General features: G+C 42.2%; 1 protein-coding gene across 2 annotated transcripts in view; it reads left to right on the top strand.

Annotated features, from left to right (window-relative positions):
* Nucleotides 1-16,313, top strand: part of VAPB (VAMP associated protein B and C) — a 48,643-nt gene that overhangs the window by 13,727 nt on the left and 18,603 nt on the right. For both annotated transcript variants that reach the window (XR_012491415.2, XM_074318129.2), the window contains exon 2: nt 12,135-12,287. Coding sequence is in view for 1 of the 2 variants with exons in the window: in XM_074318129.2 (XP_074174230.2) it covers nt 12,135-12,287 (153 nt within the window). In the remaining variant the exon portion in view is untranslated. The remainder of the gene's footprint in view (nt 1-12,134; nt 12,288-16,313) is intronic.

The following is a 16,313-nucleotide window of genomic DNA, read 5'->3' as shown; positions in this document are numbered from 1 at the left end:
GGAGCAGCAGTGTCATCTCTTTAGCTTGAGGGCCTAGCACAGTACTGGGAACATTCATTCATCCTTACTTACTGATGCCTACTATGTGCTAAGTATTGTTCTGGATACTTGAGAGACCGGAATGGAAAAGGCTGACAAAACCTTTGCTTTCTGGAGCTCTTTAGTGGGGAAAATGGGCACTAACTAAAAAATACATATAATACGTGCTGGGTAATTGGTAGGTCCTAGTGGGGTGGAGGATGCTGGATAAAGGGGTTTGGGAGTGGCTTGTGTTTTCAAGTGGGTGATTGGGAAAGGCGTGTCCCTGAGAAGGTGCTATGTGAACTGAGACCCCTATAAAATGAGTGTGTGAGCCACGTCCACATTGGGGGAACAGCATTGCAGGCAGAGGGAAAGGCAAGTGCAAGGCCCCACGGGGGACCTGCAGTGGCCTGATGGGGTGGCTCAGGGAGGAAGGAGAACTGTCCCTGCCAGGCAGGCCAGAGGCGAGCGTTGGACTTGGTTGTGACACGGGAGGCCAGGGAGGACTCTGAGCAAGACCGTGGCTGGTGTGGGCAGCCTGTGGGTGCTGGTGTGCGTGGAAGCCGGAAGGCGACTCCGACAGTCCAGGCCGAGAGTAGGAGACTCTGGCATGCACCGGGGTGGTGGCGGTGGAGAGAATGTGGGAAGAAGTGCTCAGATTCCAGATCTGTTTTGACGGTGGAACTGGCAGAACTTGCTGAGGGGTTAGTGTGGGGTGGGAGAGGAAACCAAGGTAACTGCTTTTGGCTCAAGCCTCTGATGAATGAAGGGTGGTTTCTTTTCCTGAGATGGGAATGGGAAGCAGTGGGCTTGGGGAGGGCGGTGGCGCTCCAGTGCCCTTTGGACAAGATATAAGCTTGAGCCGCTTAGTACACCAGCAAGTGGAGATTGGGACAGGGTCAGGCTGCAGATACAAATTTGGCAATCAGCTTACTGCTAGAACACAGTCGAGGAAGGAATCGTTTGTTCTGATGGAGAGATTAGGTAAGCCTTTTCAAAGAGAAGGTACTTGAGCAAAACTGTAAAGAATGAGTATGATTTCGGAAGGCAGAGAATAGGGAAAATAGAAGATATTTTTCATCCAAGTCTCACAGTCTTTTCCCTTGGCCTTTTGTTTAATTTTTTAAGAAGCTGCTGACCTGGTTAATAATCTCTTTTCAACGGTGTAGCCACTTTGGTCGTCTATTGAGAAGGAAACCAGAACAGATTACATACTAACTGATAAACTACACTCTGCTGTTTCTCATTGTTCACAAATTGAAAATTCAAGTTGCACCATAGAGGTGCAGAATGCAAAATGTGTTTTGCTTCACTCTGTGTGTCTGCTGTGAATTGGGATGTGTTGGTTTTGGTGCGGAGGCTTTTGCATGCTGTCTGTCATCTCCACTGAGGACAGAACATCTTCAGGAAGTTTTTACTGATACAGACTTGATGTGCTTGACGGGACTATTCTTCATAACTCAGTCAAATTAAAACCACAGCTACAACCTTGAGAAATTGGGACCCGTTGCTCTCTTATCACCCATATCCCTCACTTGGGCATAATGTCTGTCTTGACTCCTGCTTTGTGTGAAAAAAATGAGTCATGTTTTGCCACTCTCCTCTTTTGATAGAATTATTTGGAGCAGAATATTGCTTGTCTTTTTTGTTTATCTTCATGATCACTTTTATCGCACATTTTGGTCTTCTAAATAGAGAAAAATGACTAGATATTTGTTAGTGGGATAAAGATTGTGCATTGAAAAAATTCAGTTTATTAAATAGTCTAAGGTCCTTTTAGAATTGATACATAAAATTCATACCAGTCAGGTGTGCTGTTACATTAAAATAATCTTCAACTGTGGACTATAATCTGTCTTGTTACTGGCTACAGCTCTTATATAACATCTTTAACCATTTTTCTATTTAGAAAAAAAATGTGTTGCGTTAAAGAAAAGTAATCATACATAGTATTTGTCTCTAGGTTGGTAAAGGCTTCTAGTCTTCAAAGTTCTTGTAATAGATTTTGTCAAAATTTTAGGTTTAGGTCTTTGTCTTGAATTAATGAGACCATCGCTACTCTGTACTCAAGGTAGGTATATTGGTTTTCAACAACTCCATAATTCAGGATTCCACGATGTTTATATGTACAAGGCATTCTGGGCAGGAAGAAAATTCTCTCAAAAGAACATTGTCTGGATCTTACATAAACTACAGGTAACTTTCCTTATGTGAAACAAAATTTAAATACAGAAAAACAGATAATAAACACGCATATACAGAATAACTAAATGTTAATAATTTGTTATCCTTGTTTTAAATCTTTCTTTAATAAATAAACTTCACTAAAAATTTAAAGGTGTCTGCCCTCCATATCCGCTCATTCATGCTTCTCTCTCTTCTTGACTCTCCAGAGGAATTTAGGCTGAACTAGTTCCATTTTTTTCTGTATTTCTTGATGCAGTGTCATGGCGTGTGTGTCACTTAACATGTTTTTGAGACCCACCTCTTGGTGAAATACGGCTCTACTTCATTATTTTTAATTGTTGTATATTATTCCTTCATAAGAATTTAGCACATTTATTATGAAGAGCTCTTGATTCATTCCGAATAATAATTGCTTATCTGTTAACATAAGCTACAAGTATCTTTCAGTTTCCTTGGCTGTTCTTGGCTGTTTTGCCGTCTCGTTTTATGTCTTTTTCAGGTAGTTTTCCTGAGTTTGATCTTAGGCCTTCCGTAGTGCTTTTGTCTGTTGGGTTCTTGCACTACAATAGAATGCCTTGCGGTCTAGTTTTCCCACCCATGGAGTTGGTGGCTGACTGAGTTTCATCTCTTTCTGCTCCAGAGGAGCTAGGAAACTAGTGATTTGAATAAGCAGCCTGGAAGGTTGGTATAGTCTGTTTCAATCAAGCTGGCTTCTCGTGTGCCTTTGATGGCATCATTAATGAGTGTTCTTGGCGTTGATTTCTCTTGCTGTAATAATGGGTGTGATGCTTCTCAGCTGCTGGTGTTTCCTGATGATATCAGGGAGGTTACTTTATTAATTTAGAACACGTCGACTTCTAAGATTTCTTCAGGAAAGTTATGTGTCTATGTGTAGGGATCTTTAGGTGTGATTATTTCAAAATAAGAGCCACACAATTAGGCTTTCTGCTGAAATATTGGAATCCAATGTCTGCCATTAAAAACACATTGGTTACAAAGCTTTATTTTGTTTCTCAAGCATCGATTTAATGTGTGAGCTAACAATTCCATCAAGAAAATAGATTTTTTAAAAACTTCTCCCAGTGTCCTTACCCTGGAATTCATGGTTATTTAAGAGTTCACTGTCTTTGAATATGTTACTATGATATATATTTCTTTTCATTTTTTTAGAGGGAGCAACTTTAAACAAAATTATCAAACGATAATGATGATAAAAGCATTACTGACACAAGTGAACGGTTTTAATACCTTCAACCTGTATATGAGCAGCACAGATTTATCATGACTTTAGATGCAGGTGGCATCTGTCTCTAGGACACGTGCCGAGTCTGGATTGAGTTGCTTCTCGGGAAGTTGGGTGTTCATTCATGCTGCACACACTTGATTGAGTCCTTTTGTTTCATGTGTTGCACCGTTCTAGGCTCAGGGCATCCAGCTATGAACAAATGGGACGGGAACAGTCTCCTCTCCAGTGGAGGTTTACTCTCGATGGGCAACAGTCAGGAAAGGGACAAATGAAATATCAGTTGGTGGTAAATCCTGTGCTGAAGATGAACAGGGTGGTACTGCTGAGGAGGGAGCACAGGAGTCTCATGGTCATTCACCCAGAGCCTGGCTGGTATGACAGTGGCCGTTCATTCATTCAGCCGCCCAGGCATCCATCCCGCAGATTCCTGAGCCCTGCTCGATGTTTGGAAGTGTTCTGGGCGCTGATCAGCAGCAGTGAATCAGAGGGACAGAAAAGCCTCTGTGTTCATGGAGTTTTCATTCTGGAAGGGAAGACTTACATAAACGAGAAGAAATAAGTAATGTGAGGCTTGGTGCATTGCAGATGGAGGGCAGGAAGCAGTAGGATACTTTTAATGAAAACAGCCTACCAAAGGATAAATTTTAAAGACATCTGTAAGATACCCAACAGATTTTACTTTATACTGTCCATTTCCCCCATTTTAATATACTTTTCCCATGCACAGAGTCTATTGTATTGAAACCTGAACATAATTTTATTGTCTTAACAAAATCCATCATCAGTCCTAGGCTTTTGGAGACAGATTATTACCTTCCCAGAAGGTAATCTTTTCAGAGTTGAAGTGAAATATGGTAACTTGTTTTTTGGAAGGGTGGAAGAAAGGAAAGATATTGTACCTAAATTGTGTTTGCAAGAGTATAAAATACAGCTCTTTTTTATGCAGAGTGAAGAAAAAAAAAAACTGTTGTGGAGCTAATAACTTTAAGTTTATATCTGGAAAGCTGAGACCTGATAGATTATATATCAAACTGGTATATAACTTATTCGGTAACACATATAGTTTGAGTTTCAAAGTATTGTAGTTAGATCAGGAGACATATTACAAAGAAAGGATATGTATTTCTAACACCAGAATTTCATGAACTCCAGAAAAGGGAGGAAAAGCAGTCTCTTTGCAAAACAAGGCATATTTATTCATTTTATATATTTTTTATTTATTCATTTATGTACATATAAAATATATATATATTTAAAAATCTCAATAATAGTTAATATCAGAAATGTTGTGGGGTGCTACCAAAGGTGAGTTAATATAAAGGCCAGCTACTCTTTTTATTCCTTTTAAAAAACAAACAAACAAAAAGCTTCATTTTTAGGGCAGTTTTAGGTTCACAGGGAGATTGAGCAGAAAGGACAAAGAGCTCCCATATACCTCTGGCCCCACATGTGCACCGCCCCCTCCATGGTCCACAGTGGTCCATAGTCAGCACCAGACCGATGCAGTCGTTACAATTGATGACCCTACACCCACACATCATGCTAACCCCAAATTCCTCGTCTACTTGACGGTTTGATCTCCATGCTGTACATTTTATGGGTTTTGACAAATGTATAATGAATGACACGCACCCACCATTAGAGTGTCACGCAGAGTAGTTTCACTGCCCATCTTTGTATCCCTCCCTCGCCCCCCCCAGCCCCTGACAACCACTGATCTTTGCCTTTTCCAGAATGTTGCATAATTGGGATAATGCAGGATACAGCCTTTTCAGATTGGCTTCTTTACTTAGTAATATGCATTTAAGATTCCTCCATGTCTGAATTTTGATGGCATGATAACTCATTTCAGTACTGAATGTTACTCCATTGTCTGGATGGATCACAGTTTAACCACTCACCTACTGAAGGACATTTCATTTGCTTCCAAGTTTTGGCAGTATAATTAAAGCTGCTGTAAACATGTATGTGCAGGTTCTGTGTGGACCTGAGTTTTCGGGTCCTCTGGGTAAATACCACGGAGTGCAGTTTCGGGATTGTATGGTAAGAGAATGTTTATTTTTTTAAGAAACAGACAAACTGTTTTCCTAAGTGTCCATACCATTTTGCATTCCTAACAGCAATGAATGAGAGCTCCTGTTGCTCCACGGTCTTGTCAGCATTTAATGTTCAGTGCTTTAGATTTTGGCTGTTTTAAAAAGCATGTATTGGTAACTCATTGTTTCATTGTTCTAATTTGCAATTTCCTAATGACATACAGAGCTGTGACAATTAAGTTCGCGAACTCATCCTAGAAAAAGTGCTACATACCTCACTGCTGAATATCATTATGGTCACCTTCCAAGTACTCCCCTTGGGAAGTTATGCACTGACGCCAGCACCTAGTCCACCCTTCAAAGCCACTTTGGAACTCTTTTTCTAGAATGGCCATCAGAACTGTCATCATATTACTCTTAATGTCCTGAATGTCATCCAAATGTCTTCCTTTCAATATTTCCTTTATCTTCCGGTAAAGACAGAAGTCATTGGGGGCCAGATCAGGTGAGTAGGGAGGGTGTTCCAATACAGTTATTTGTTTACTGGCTAAAAACTCCCTCACAGACAGTGTTGTATGAGCTGGTGCATTGTCATGATGCCAGAGCCATGAATTGTTGGTGAAAAGTTCAGGTTGTCGAACTTTTTCACGCAATCTTTTTAGCACTTCCAAATGTAACCTTGGTTAACAATCCAGTTGGTACAAATTCATAATGAATAATCCCTCTGATATCAAAAAAGGTTAGCAACATTGTTGCAACAAGTTCTTAGTTGTAACTTAGTTGTCAGAACTTGTATTGAACAAACATCTTTCATTTGTCTGTTTTTTCCATCTATATGGTTTATTGTATTTTCCATCTCTGTATCTTTGGTGAGGTGTTCGTTCAGATCTTTTGCCCATTTTTTAATCGGGAGGTTTGTTTTCTTATTGTTGAGTTTTAAGAGTTCTTTGTATATTTTAGATGACAGTCCTTTATCAAACACGTTTTTTTTCCAACTGTGTCTTTGGAAATACTTCTCCCAGTCTGTGGCTTTCTTCTTTCTCTTGACATTATCCATTGCAGAGCAGATGTTTTTAATTTTAATGAAGTCCAGCTTATCAATTATTTCTTTCATGGTGGTGTGTCTGAAAAGTCATCGCCAAACCCAAGGTTATCTAGATTTTCTTCTATGTTATCTGCTAGAAGTTTTATGGTTTTGTGTTATATATATATATATGTCTTTATTTTCTAGTTGAATTGAATTATTGAAAATAAAAGGACATATTTACCCCTTAAAAAATTCTGTCCTGCTATTTACAGGTGGGGTGATAGTGATATGCTTGAGGCCGCACAGGTAAGGAAGGCTGAAACTGGGTTTTGAGTTCACGTGTAGTCTTCGCCGTTGGCATCTTAACTCAAGAACTTTGAACTTCGTTTTTTCCTGCGTAGGTCTCTGAATGATTACAGAGAAGTACTTAAACCATGCATAGATCTGTAAAATGTTTAAAGATTTGATGTAATACTTTTTCCACAAGCTCTCATACATGTTTCCTGATTGATAAGCTTATCCAGCCGTTTTTGATGACATTTTCAATACCTGGAACCTGAACTCTTACTGTTGAGAACTTTCCTAGATTTCGACCTTCTTTCCATGACCTTTAAACCAGCACTTTGTAATTCTAAGGCTCCATTTTTGTATGAAAGACTGAAAAATCAACCATTCCTCCTTTCACTTTTAATGCTAATCATATTTCTGCTGGCATTGTATTATTTGCTTTCTGAGGTCAATTCTAGATCTTCTAATGGTCTTAAAATACACACTTTAAAATAACAATAAGCCAAAGCTGGGTGTAGGAAATACTGTAAGTCGATAGGTCCTGGGACTTGAAGGGAAAAGATGTGTGACGAAACCAGTTTTACCGTAGGCTGATTGATACAAACAAGAGTTAAGTTCTCAGGGCATCTCATCAAAGTTATAAGGAAACAATGTCATTCGAGGACCTGCTGTAGTTTATACTGTGCTTAGGTAGCTTTATCTAAATACCTTTAGAGCATGTCAAGGAATTCATATTCAAGTTAGTTAATGCTCTTCATGAGCATCTGTCAAACTCACAAGAATTTTCCCAGGGGAGTGTACATGATAAAGGGCATAACGAACAGTATTCAAATTGTTAAAAAGGCGGAAAATTACAAATTTAAAGAGTATTCCTAATTTCTTCCAAAATCATGTTGCTTAATTTTTTTGACCTCCCCGTTTACATTTTAGATGCTTTGTTCCTAGTTTTGTATAAACTTTATCTTGAAATAAGGAACAGAAGATGAGAAAGAAAAATGATTAATGAAGAGTGTGTAACCAAATTGTTTTTTCCATCTCTTAAAAGAAAAAAAAGTCTCACTTTTGAAAGAGATTTCACTTGTAAAATGGACTCTGTACTTTATAAGCAATGTTTAAATTCATTGGTGATAAATATGCATGTTGGTATAGTAAAATCCCATTTTTTACATAATGTTTTAATGGAAATGGCAGTTTTATGAAATGAAAGTGACTAGTAAAAATCTGAATGATGCTCATAAGCCCTTACATCATTTTTATTGAGGTTTTTTTGTGTATTCTAATTCATTAATAGAGGGGAAAAGGAGAACACTAACATGGTTTATTTCCTATAATTACTCAAATCGAATAGAATTTATTTTCAATAAAATTCTTAGAGTAAATTGCTGGGGGTAGGGAGAGAAGGCCTGTTTGTACAAAATGTCTTGATTTCTACTTATGAGACTTTGCTATTTTACCACTGACATCATTTATTAGCATATATGTTCAGTATATTTCCCTCCAGATTTTTATAAATTAAAACCTATGTAAGCCCAAGAAATCCTTACTACTCAAAAGTCCAGGATTGAGTGTTGAGAAATGTGGGATATTTATTTTATCCTGCTTATTACTACAAATATTGTCTTTTAGTAATTTAGACTACCTGTTACATGATTCATACAGGTTGAAACAACATTTAGATTGCTGTGTAATAGATTAACTAGGGGAATTTCCAAAAACAACTTAGTGTTTACCGTTAAATTTGGTTTATTTTTTTGTAGAATACCGAGAAGAAAAGGTTAGTGCAAGGGATAAACAAATACAACAGATCCTCAAATAATGCCTTTTTTGTTCAAGTAGTTTTGCTGTAATGTTGATGAGATGACATAGGAACTGAACTTGTTTGTATCAGTTAGCCTGTGGCAAAATTGGTTTCTTTATTTGTCGTTTTGCTTCAAGACGCAGGACCTATTCACATGTTAAATGAGGACTTAGCTGAACTTTAAAAATTTAGGGTCCCCCAACTACATGAGGCAGGGTGGGGGGGACAAGACACTAGAAATTGAGTTGAAAACAAGTAAAGTAAGTACTTTTAATTTCATCACAGTGATCTTGCCAGCATTCCTATTTTCTGCTATTAGTAGTATACTTCAAGCCACCTTAGAAAAATCAATCTCTCTCTCTCTCTCTCTCTCGCTCTCGCTCTCTCTCGCTCGCTCTCTCGCTCTCTCTCTTGCTCTCTCTCGCTCTCTCTCTGTCTCCCAACTAAAGACACTCGCGAAAGAGGACTTCCAGAACTGCTTCAGAAAGTGGCAAGAATGATGGGATAAGTGTGTTCAAAGCGAGGGGGAGCATTCTGAGGGGGGTTAATGGCAATGTCATTTACTGTAATACATTTCTTTATTTAAACATTCACCGTAGTGTTTGCTCACACCGTGTATGCTTCTGTGGAGTTGTGATTGGTGATGTTTCTGTGAGGGCCGGCGAGTGGATGCACGTGGGGCCTGTGCCCGTGACGTGTGCGCCGAGTGTGCATGTGCGTGTGTGTGTTTGCCCCAGACTAGAGTTGTGTTTGGTGGTTCTTTGACCATGGCCGGAGTGATCTCCACCCTAAGCAAGCAGAGACTTCATGGGAGATCAGACTTTCCCCATCTTCGTTATGCATCAGACTGCTGCACTGGAGCGTGGAAAGGGAGCGGCGCAGAGAGCTGCTGCCTCCATCCTCCCCCAAACCCGGCCTCAGCTCCAAGTGTCCTGTTTCTCCCTAATGCCACACACTTGATACAGGGATGGAGCCTTGTCAGCATCTGGCTTCCCTTCCCTGGAGCAGAAAATCCTCTTGGGCCACAGCGCCCCTGCCCTCTGGCATAAGTGTGTAGTTCTCAGTGAGGAGATGCTTTAGAGGATAGAGACGGGCCTGTTTGTGCTGGAGTCAGTAGGTGGCATGCACTGCCAAGGACCGCGTGTCCCGCGGCCGGCTGCAGCTGCCAGCCTGACCCCCAGAGCGCCAAAGGCAGCACTTACTGGAAAGGGAGGCAGGTGGAGAATGACCTTTGGCTTTTCATTCCCGAAGGTGTCATGAACAGCTTTCATGTAAGTCACCCCCAAACCCTCGATGATCTGGGAGTATAGTCGGTTTTGTGTTAATGCGACATGTGCATTCCTAAAAAGCACCATCCTACACAAAACAGCACAATAAAAACCACAGGACTTACGAAGGGAAACGAAGTTAGGTGCACAGCACTCAAAAGCTTTGTTGGACACACACACACAAAGATAGGCAACTAATAAAACAGTAGCAGTTTTACACACATTAAATAGGTAGGACAGACATAAATACTGCAGCTAAATGTAGCACTTTAGCTTGGAAAAGACCTGACGTTTGCCTCTAAAGTGGGCGTCCGGGAGAGTTGCAGTTTGTGAGTTACCCTGAAGGGAAGGAAGGAGGGTTACGTGAAATCCACGGGAAAGTTGTAAGAGCAGGCGAGATGAGCATGGCTCCTAACCCGCAAGGCGGACTGAGGTAGCTGTAGGTGGTTGAGGTGTGTTGTAGGTGTGTGTTTTGTGTATTTCTGTGCGGCACGCTTCAGCAGGATGCAGTTTTCTGTGTTCACCTAGCATTTCTTGCAGACAAAATCACGCATAAGCAAATGTGAAATTCGTTTTGTGCTCAGATTGTCCCCCTAATATGCACATCAATCACATGGGAACAAATTTACAGTTTCAAAATAAGCTTTGTAGTAGAACTGGCTGTAGTTTATTTGATTTTGGAGTTGACTTTCTTTTCCTTTTTTCCTTTCCACCATTATTGATTTCTTAATTTATGTTTAAGTTAAACCCATATCAGATGGATTGTTCATACCCAGAGCACCTCTAGAGGACAGAAAGCAGCCTGAGATTTTCCTTTCGCTGGTGGTAATCTATGAGGTAGTTTCCTCCTTAGTGAATGAATCAGTCAGTCTCTCTCCCTCTCCGTCTTTCCCTGCTCCCCTCTGAGACCTTTTCTAGATGCCAGGCATAGTGCTGGAGATACAGAAGCTGGAAGGTGTCCTCCCTGTCCTTAGGAGCTTGGAGTCTCGTGGAAAAGTTTTCAAGTCATAGAGTAGAATGTCTTTGTTGGTTGGGTCTTGGGGAACGGATGAAGCAACATTATGTGTTTCTTAGTATGTGAACATGCGTGCACAGACATGTACACCTCCCCACCCTGTGTCCTGCTTCCTTGTAAAAGTAAAGATAGGAGTCAGGAGCTTGCTTGGAGGAAACACAAAGATAGTGATTTACATGGTGCAAAGATGTAAATTTGAAAAAGATCTAAGAGATCTTGCTAGTTCAACCCTCCCACCTGACTCCTTAATAAACCCAGTAGTCAGGTGTCCTTGGTAGATTGGTAATGGAAAAACAAGTTTCCAGTAATGTGAATAGTATGGTCCCATTTTTGTGACGCCCCCTCCCTGTACATGTTATGTACGAACTGTTTGTATAAGCATAGATGATGTGGAAAGCTGTCCCATATTGTTACCGCAGGGGACAAGGGAAAGCTTATTAACTTCCTCTTTATACATCTTTTATTGTTGGCTTATTTTAAGAGGCATGCTTTACTTTTTTAATTAAAAAATCTAATAAAATAGAAAATGAATAAATAACAATAATAAACTATACCCTCAGGGCACCGAGCTTTGTTTCCGTCTTCCCAGCAGCCTGGGTAGTTAAAGCTGAGTGTGACGTTTCAGGTGTGGGCTACCCAGCAGGGCTATGAACTTGCGGGAACCTAGGATGAGACCGACTTCTCTGGCAGCAGCACTTTTCTGTGTTTCTGGGCCACGAAGACCTCAGTCTTTCTTATTTCTTACATGTGCCACTGTCGGCACACTCTGCCGTTGATAATCGTGTTGGGCCCATGTCTCGTCCTTCACGTCCCCCCGTTAGATTGAGTCTTGTTACTGTGAAATCAGCATTTAGCGGGGGTTAAGAACTGGCCTTCGATTCAGGCTGTCGGTTACAGAGCCTAACTACCACTAACTAGTATGAAAACTCAGACAAGTAACGTGTCTGCCTGAGCTCAGTTTTCTCACCTGTGAAACAGCGCTAATCACAAAATTGTGAGGTTTCCATGAGATACTGGTGTTAGAACACTTCCTAGGTGCCTGGTGGCATGGTGAGAACATGGGGAATTTTACTGTTGCTGTTAGTGCATTAACCTCAGCTCTTCTCTCTTTTATTCATGATAGTGAGATAGTGGTGGATCTTGAATCTTCCTTGAAGCATATTCCATCTCCCTCCCGACCCCCAGACCACAAGTCAGCCTTCTCTACTTGCCTCACGAGATCCCCAATCAGTCTCCGTCCTCCCACAGGTCCCTTCACGGACGTTGTCACCACCAACCTGAAGCTTGGCAACCCGACAGACCGCAACGTGTGCTTTAAAGTGAAGACCACGGCACCGCGTAGGTACTGCGTGAGGCCCAACAGCGGGGTCATCGATGCAGGGGCTGCCATCAATGTCTCCGGTAAGTGCTGAGAAGGGGGGCTGAGAGCTGGGGCTCGGGGGCTGAGAGCTGGGGCTCGGGGGCTGAGAGCTGGGGCTCGGGGGCTGGGAGCAGGGCAGGAAGGCCCCGAGCCGGGGGGGGGGGGGGGGGGTTGTCCTAAAGCCTGTGCTTGCAGGGTAGCCAGAGAAGCTGTAGACCTCCCCCCAGCCCTCCACGCTCAGTGGGCCCACGCACCTGCTGGTTTTCTAGAAGTAATACCTCTTTGCTTTCACGCTTACAGCCTTTGTGCATCAGTGTTTAGAGCAAAATGAAAGTGGTAACTTCAGACTGTACTTGAGAATGAGTCTGGTTTTCACTCCCTTGAAGTTAAATCTGCCCTTTGGCAATAAATAAAAAAGGGCTAAACAAACTTAATTTTACTTTGTGGGAGAAAGCTAAATGGAGTTATTTTCTTATTTAAGCTAATGATTTCTGACATTAAGCTCATGTCATTTCCAGTGATTGGTAACTGACTTTACTGATTGTGAAAAGCTAAGGGAGATGAGGGCTGAGGAAATTGGAATATATTCAAGGGTGTAAGTTTTTGCCTGTCTGATGGGTTTTCCCCCTTCTGTCTGAGACTGCATATATTTTCCAGAGTCCAACTTTTGCAAAGATGCTGGTAAAGTACCCAAATTGAGAATGGGATTTCAGAATTAAGGTGGTGTAAGTGGTGGGTGTGAGTTTAAAAGTATTTTAGAAATGGAACAAACTTGTAGCTCATTACAACTTCTGGATTCAAGAATGCCTTTGTGTTTGTGGAGGAGCTCTGGGGGCGTGGGTGTTTATCCTGTAAGTATCAGGAGAGTGTCACAGAGGGTTCTGCATCATTAGAAGCTACTACTCATTTGAAATGAGTACCTGGCTGGCTTTTTCCATCACAGATTTTGATTGCTATACATTTGGCTATTCACTTGATACCTAAAAGAAAATGATTCACTTCTTTGGAAAGATATAAGGTGTTTCATTATCTGATCATTTCTGCAAACTCTTATTCCCTACATCCACTGGTCTCTCTCATTATGGCGCGCCTACACCTGCTAGCCCTCTGTGCACTTGTCTCTGAGGCTGTAAGACCCAGTCTGGATTCTTGAATTGGCTTATTATCCAGGAGAAGTCAGGAGGGTAGGAACCAACGTTTACTGGGGGTCTCCTGGGTGCTGGGCCTGCACACGTGTTAGCTTATGTAATTTCTGTGGTGTGCCCGGTGAGGAGTGTATCGTTAGGAGGAGACCAGTGGCCGTAGGCTCCCAAAGCTAGCAAGTGACAGAGCCAAGCTGTGGCTTCTTCTTCCTGGCTCTGCAGCCAGACTCTGAACTGCAGCAGCCTGGAGAACGGAAGGGGCCCGGTGTTTCTGTATCCCTTGGGTGCACAGGGTTTAAAAACACATGGGTTTCCCTTTTTCCATTGAAATCAAGGGCAGCTGAAACCTTTTATTCTCTTTGATTGATTTTTTCCCTCTCGATTTCCTTGTCCATATCAAATTTGAGCAAGGTTGTCAGTAAATGAGAATTACCAATTTTCACAGTAAATGTGGGAGCAGCTGCATGGTTTTCTGACTAAAATAGATTCAACAGGCAGTTGTACAGTGTAGATGTGCTTTCTGTTCTGATATTAGATGTGTGTGTGTGTGTGTCTGTCTGTCTGTCTGTCTGTGTCTACCTCTTTTAGAAAGATTCATCCCTGTCTATCATAGAAATATTTTCTAAAGTAAAAACTATCCCTGGGCATTTGTTTTGATTGATGATTACCACTTAAGGGAGACCACGTGTTGTGGCTGTGGCCTCCTTTCCCAGGTAAGAAGGTAAGGCACGGAGTGTGGGCGTGGTCTTCCGTGTCCCCTGGTGATCAGGGCGGCGCTGGCCTTGGAGCCAGGTGTCTTCCCTCCAGCCTGCGTTGGCAGTGTTGGGCTGGCCCACGTACAGACAGAGGCAGAGCATGAAGTACCAGGGCTCTCAACGGGGCGTGTACTTGGGGGGAGAGCAATCAGAGAGTGAAATGTCCCTGTGTCTTCAGACCGTCCTCCTAGATGAGAGATCATGTTTGCACATCAAAAAGGGCTGCTTTGTTTTCCGTTGGCGTGTGTTTATCTCAGTGCTTGAGGTGTACCCCGGTGAAGCCACATATCATTGCCTTTCCAGCACTGCCTCCCCGGTTGGCAAAGGAGGCTGGCACCCGTTTGTTGCAGTTTTATGTGCTGAGGGGCCGTGGTAACATTTATAGACATTCGTATCAGCTCAGAAGCACTGCGCTTGTCCAAGGGTGCTCTTAAAATGCAGCTGCATCATGACATCTCGGTGAGTCCATAGCGTTCTCAGGGTCCTTTGGGCGAGAAGATGCTCAGGAAGAGGAGGACACCAGCAGATTGGCATTGCGGGTTGTCCGCAGGCCAGCCTGCCTTCTCCCCAGGTGTGCGCGTGGCCAGCGGGTCTCATCCGCTGTCTTCAAAGACCGCTAGGTTTGGGGTCTGGAAACCTGAACAGGAAGAAAGCTCAGCCCTGCCGTTTCACTTGTTGGCTGGTCTGTGGCCAACCCAGTAACCTCTCTAGGTTCTGGTTTTCTCATTTGTAAAATGGAGAGAATTGTCTCTACATCACAAAGTGTTTACTGATGCTGGTGCAACGGAAAACATGTTACAAGACAGGGATTGCATTCTTCGTCCACTAGCTTTGACGTAAACTGGCTGGTTTTTGTTGAAGGTGGACTATACGTATTTGAATTGCCTTTTTAGAAAGAAACTGCTTTCATATAGTTCATTAATTTATCGACTTTTTCTAATTTTAAGAAGAAATTTGTGCTTTTTCTTCTTTCTATAACATGCATTTGTTTTATAGTGAAAAGCAGCTGGTAAATTGTGAGATATAATCTATAAAAATGTGGCCGTTGAATCTAAAAATACTGCTAACGTTGCCCTGCCTACCACACAGAGTGTCACCTGAAAAGGACATGACGAGTACATGATTTCTCTCCCATTTCGGAAACCCCTTGGGATGTGCCAGCTATTAGGGAAGGTTATAAATCATTCTCTGACCGGGGGTGGGGGGTGGGAGGGTGGGCAGGGAGAGAAGGGGTGCGGAGGATGGTGCCCACCCATGGAGCCGGCCAGAGGGACTGAGGTTTTGAAGGCTCACAACATGTGGGAGCAAGACTTTCCAGCTGTCACGTGTCTTTCAGACACACCCTGTGAAGCTCTTCTCAGCTTTTAGATTAACCTTATATTCGAGGGACCTGACGTGATTTGTCGAAAGTCCAGACTCTGACCTTTCATGTTATTTTCTTCAGAAGATGGCAAACCACATATCGGGTCCCTAAAAAAACCCAACAACTCCATTTTATAAACTTAGGTGGTAAAAGTAACAGTTGGAAACTGGCATAACTAAACTTCTTGTGTCAGTAAGTGAAAATGTGGGGACTTACCAAAAGGATGTTTTGGGATCTGGTCACTCGGTCAGTGATTTGAGTTCTTTCTCGTCCTTGTCCTTTCCGTAGGTGCTCATCTTACCTGCTGCTCACGGGCGTCCCCTCTGGGTCCTGGCTGTGAGTCAGGCAGTGCAGTAGGTGAGGGACACCGGGCGCATTGCGTTCTGTGTGCGTTAAAGGGCCCACAGTGCCATGCTTCTGGCCCCTTGCTCCCTGATCCACAACATCTGCTAGAAATGGTTTTGAATCATTCAAGTCTGGACCTCAGCAAAATAGGCACACTTAAATGGAGACTGGAGAAGAGGAGATTGGATTTTTCCCCCCTGAGATTTTAAATGCAAGGAAAATAGAACTTTTTGAATTAATGAATTGTTTGAAGCAGTGGGGGGTCTCCCCATTTGTTCTAGCTTTACAAAATTAAATCTGTTTTCTGAACTGTCTGGTGGGAAAATATTTTTAAGGTAGATAATTTCTGAAAATGTCTTTGTGGTTAGCTGTTAGTGGTTGTGGATTTTTTTCAATACTGCAGTTTAATAATGAGGGAGTTTTCCATTAATATTCCAAACCATGTTTGCCAGCGGATACAGC

This window comes from Rhinolophus sinicus, chromosome 13 (genome assembly GCF_057876585.1).
Source record: "Rhinolophus sinicus isolate RSI-liver-muscle chromosome 13, RSI-T2T, whole genome shotgun sequence".
Lineage (NCBI taxonomy): Eukaryota > Metazoa > Chordata > Mammalia > Chiroptera > Rhinolophidae > Rhinolophus > Rhinolophus sinicus.
This window is presented reverse-complemented; position numbering and strand designations above follow the sequence as displayed.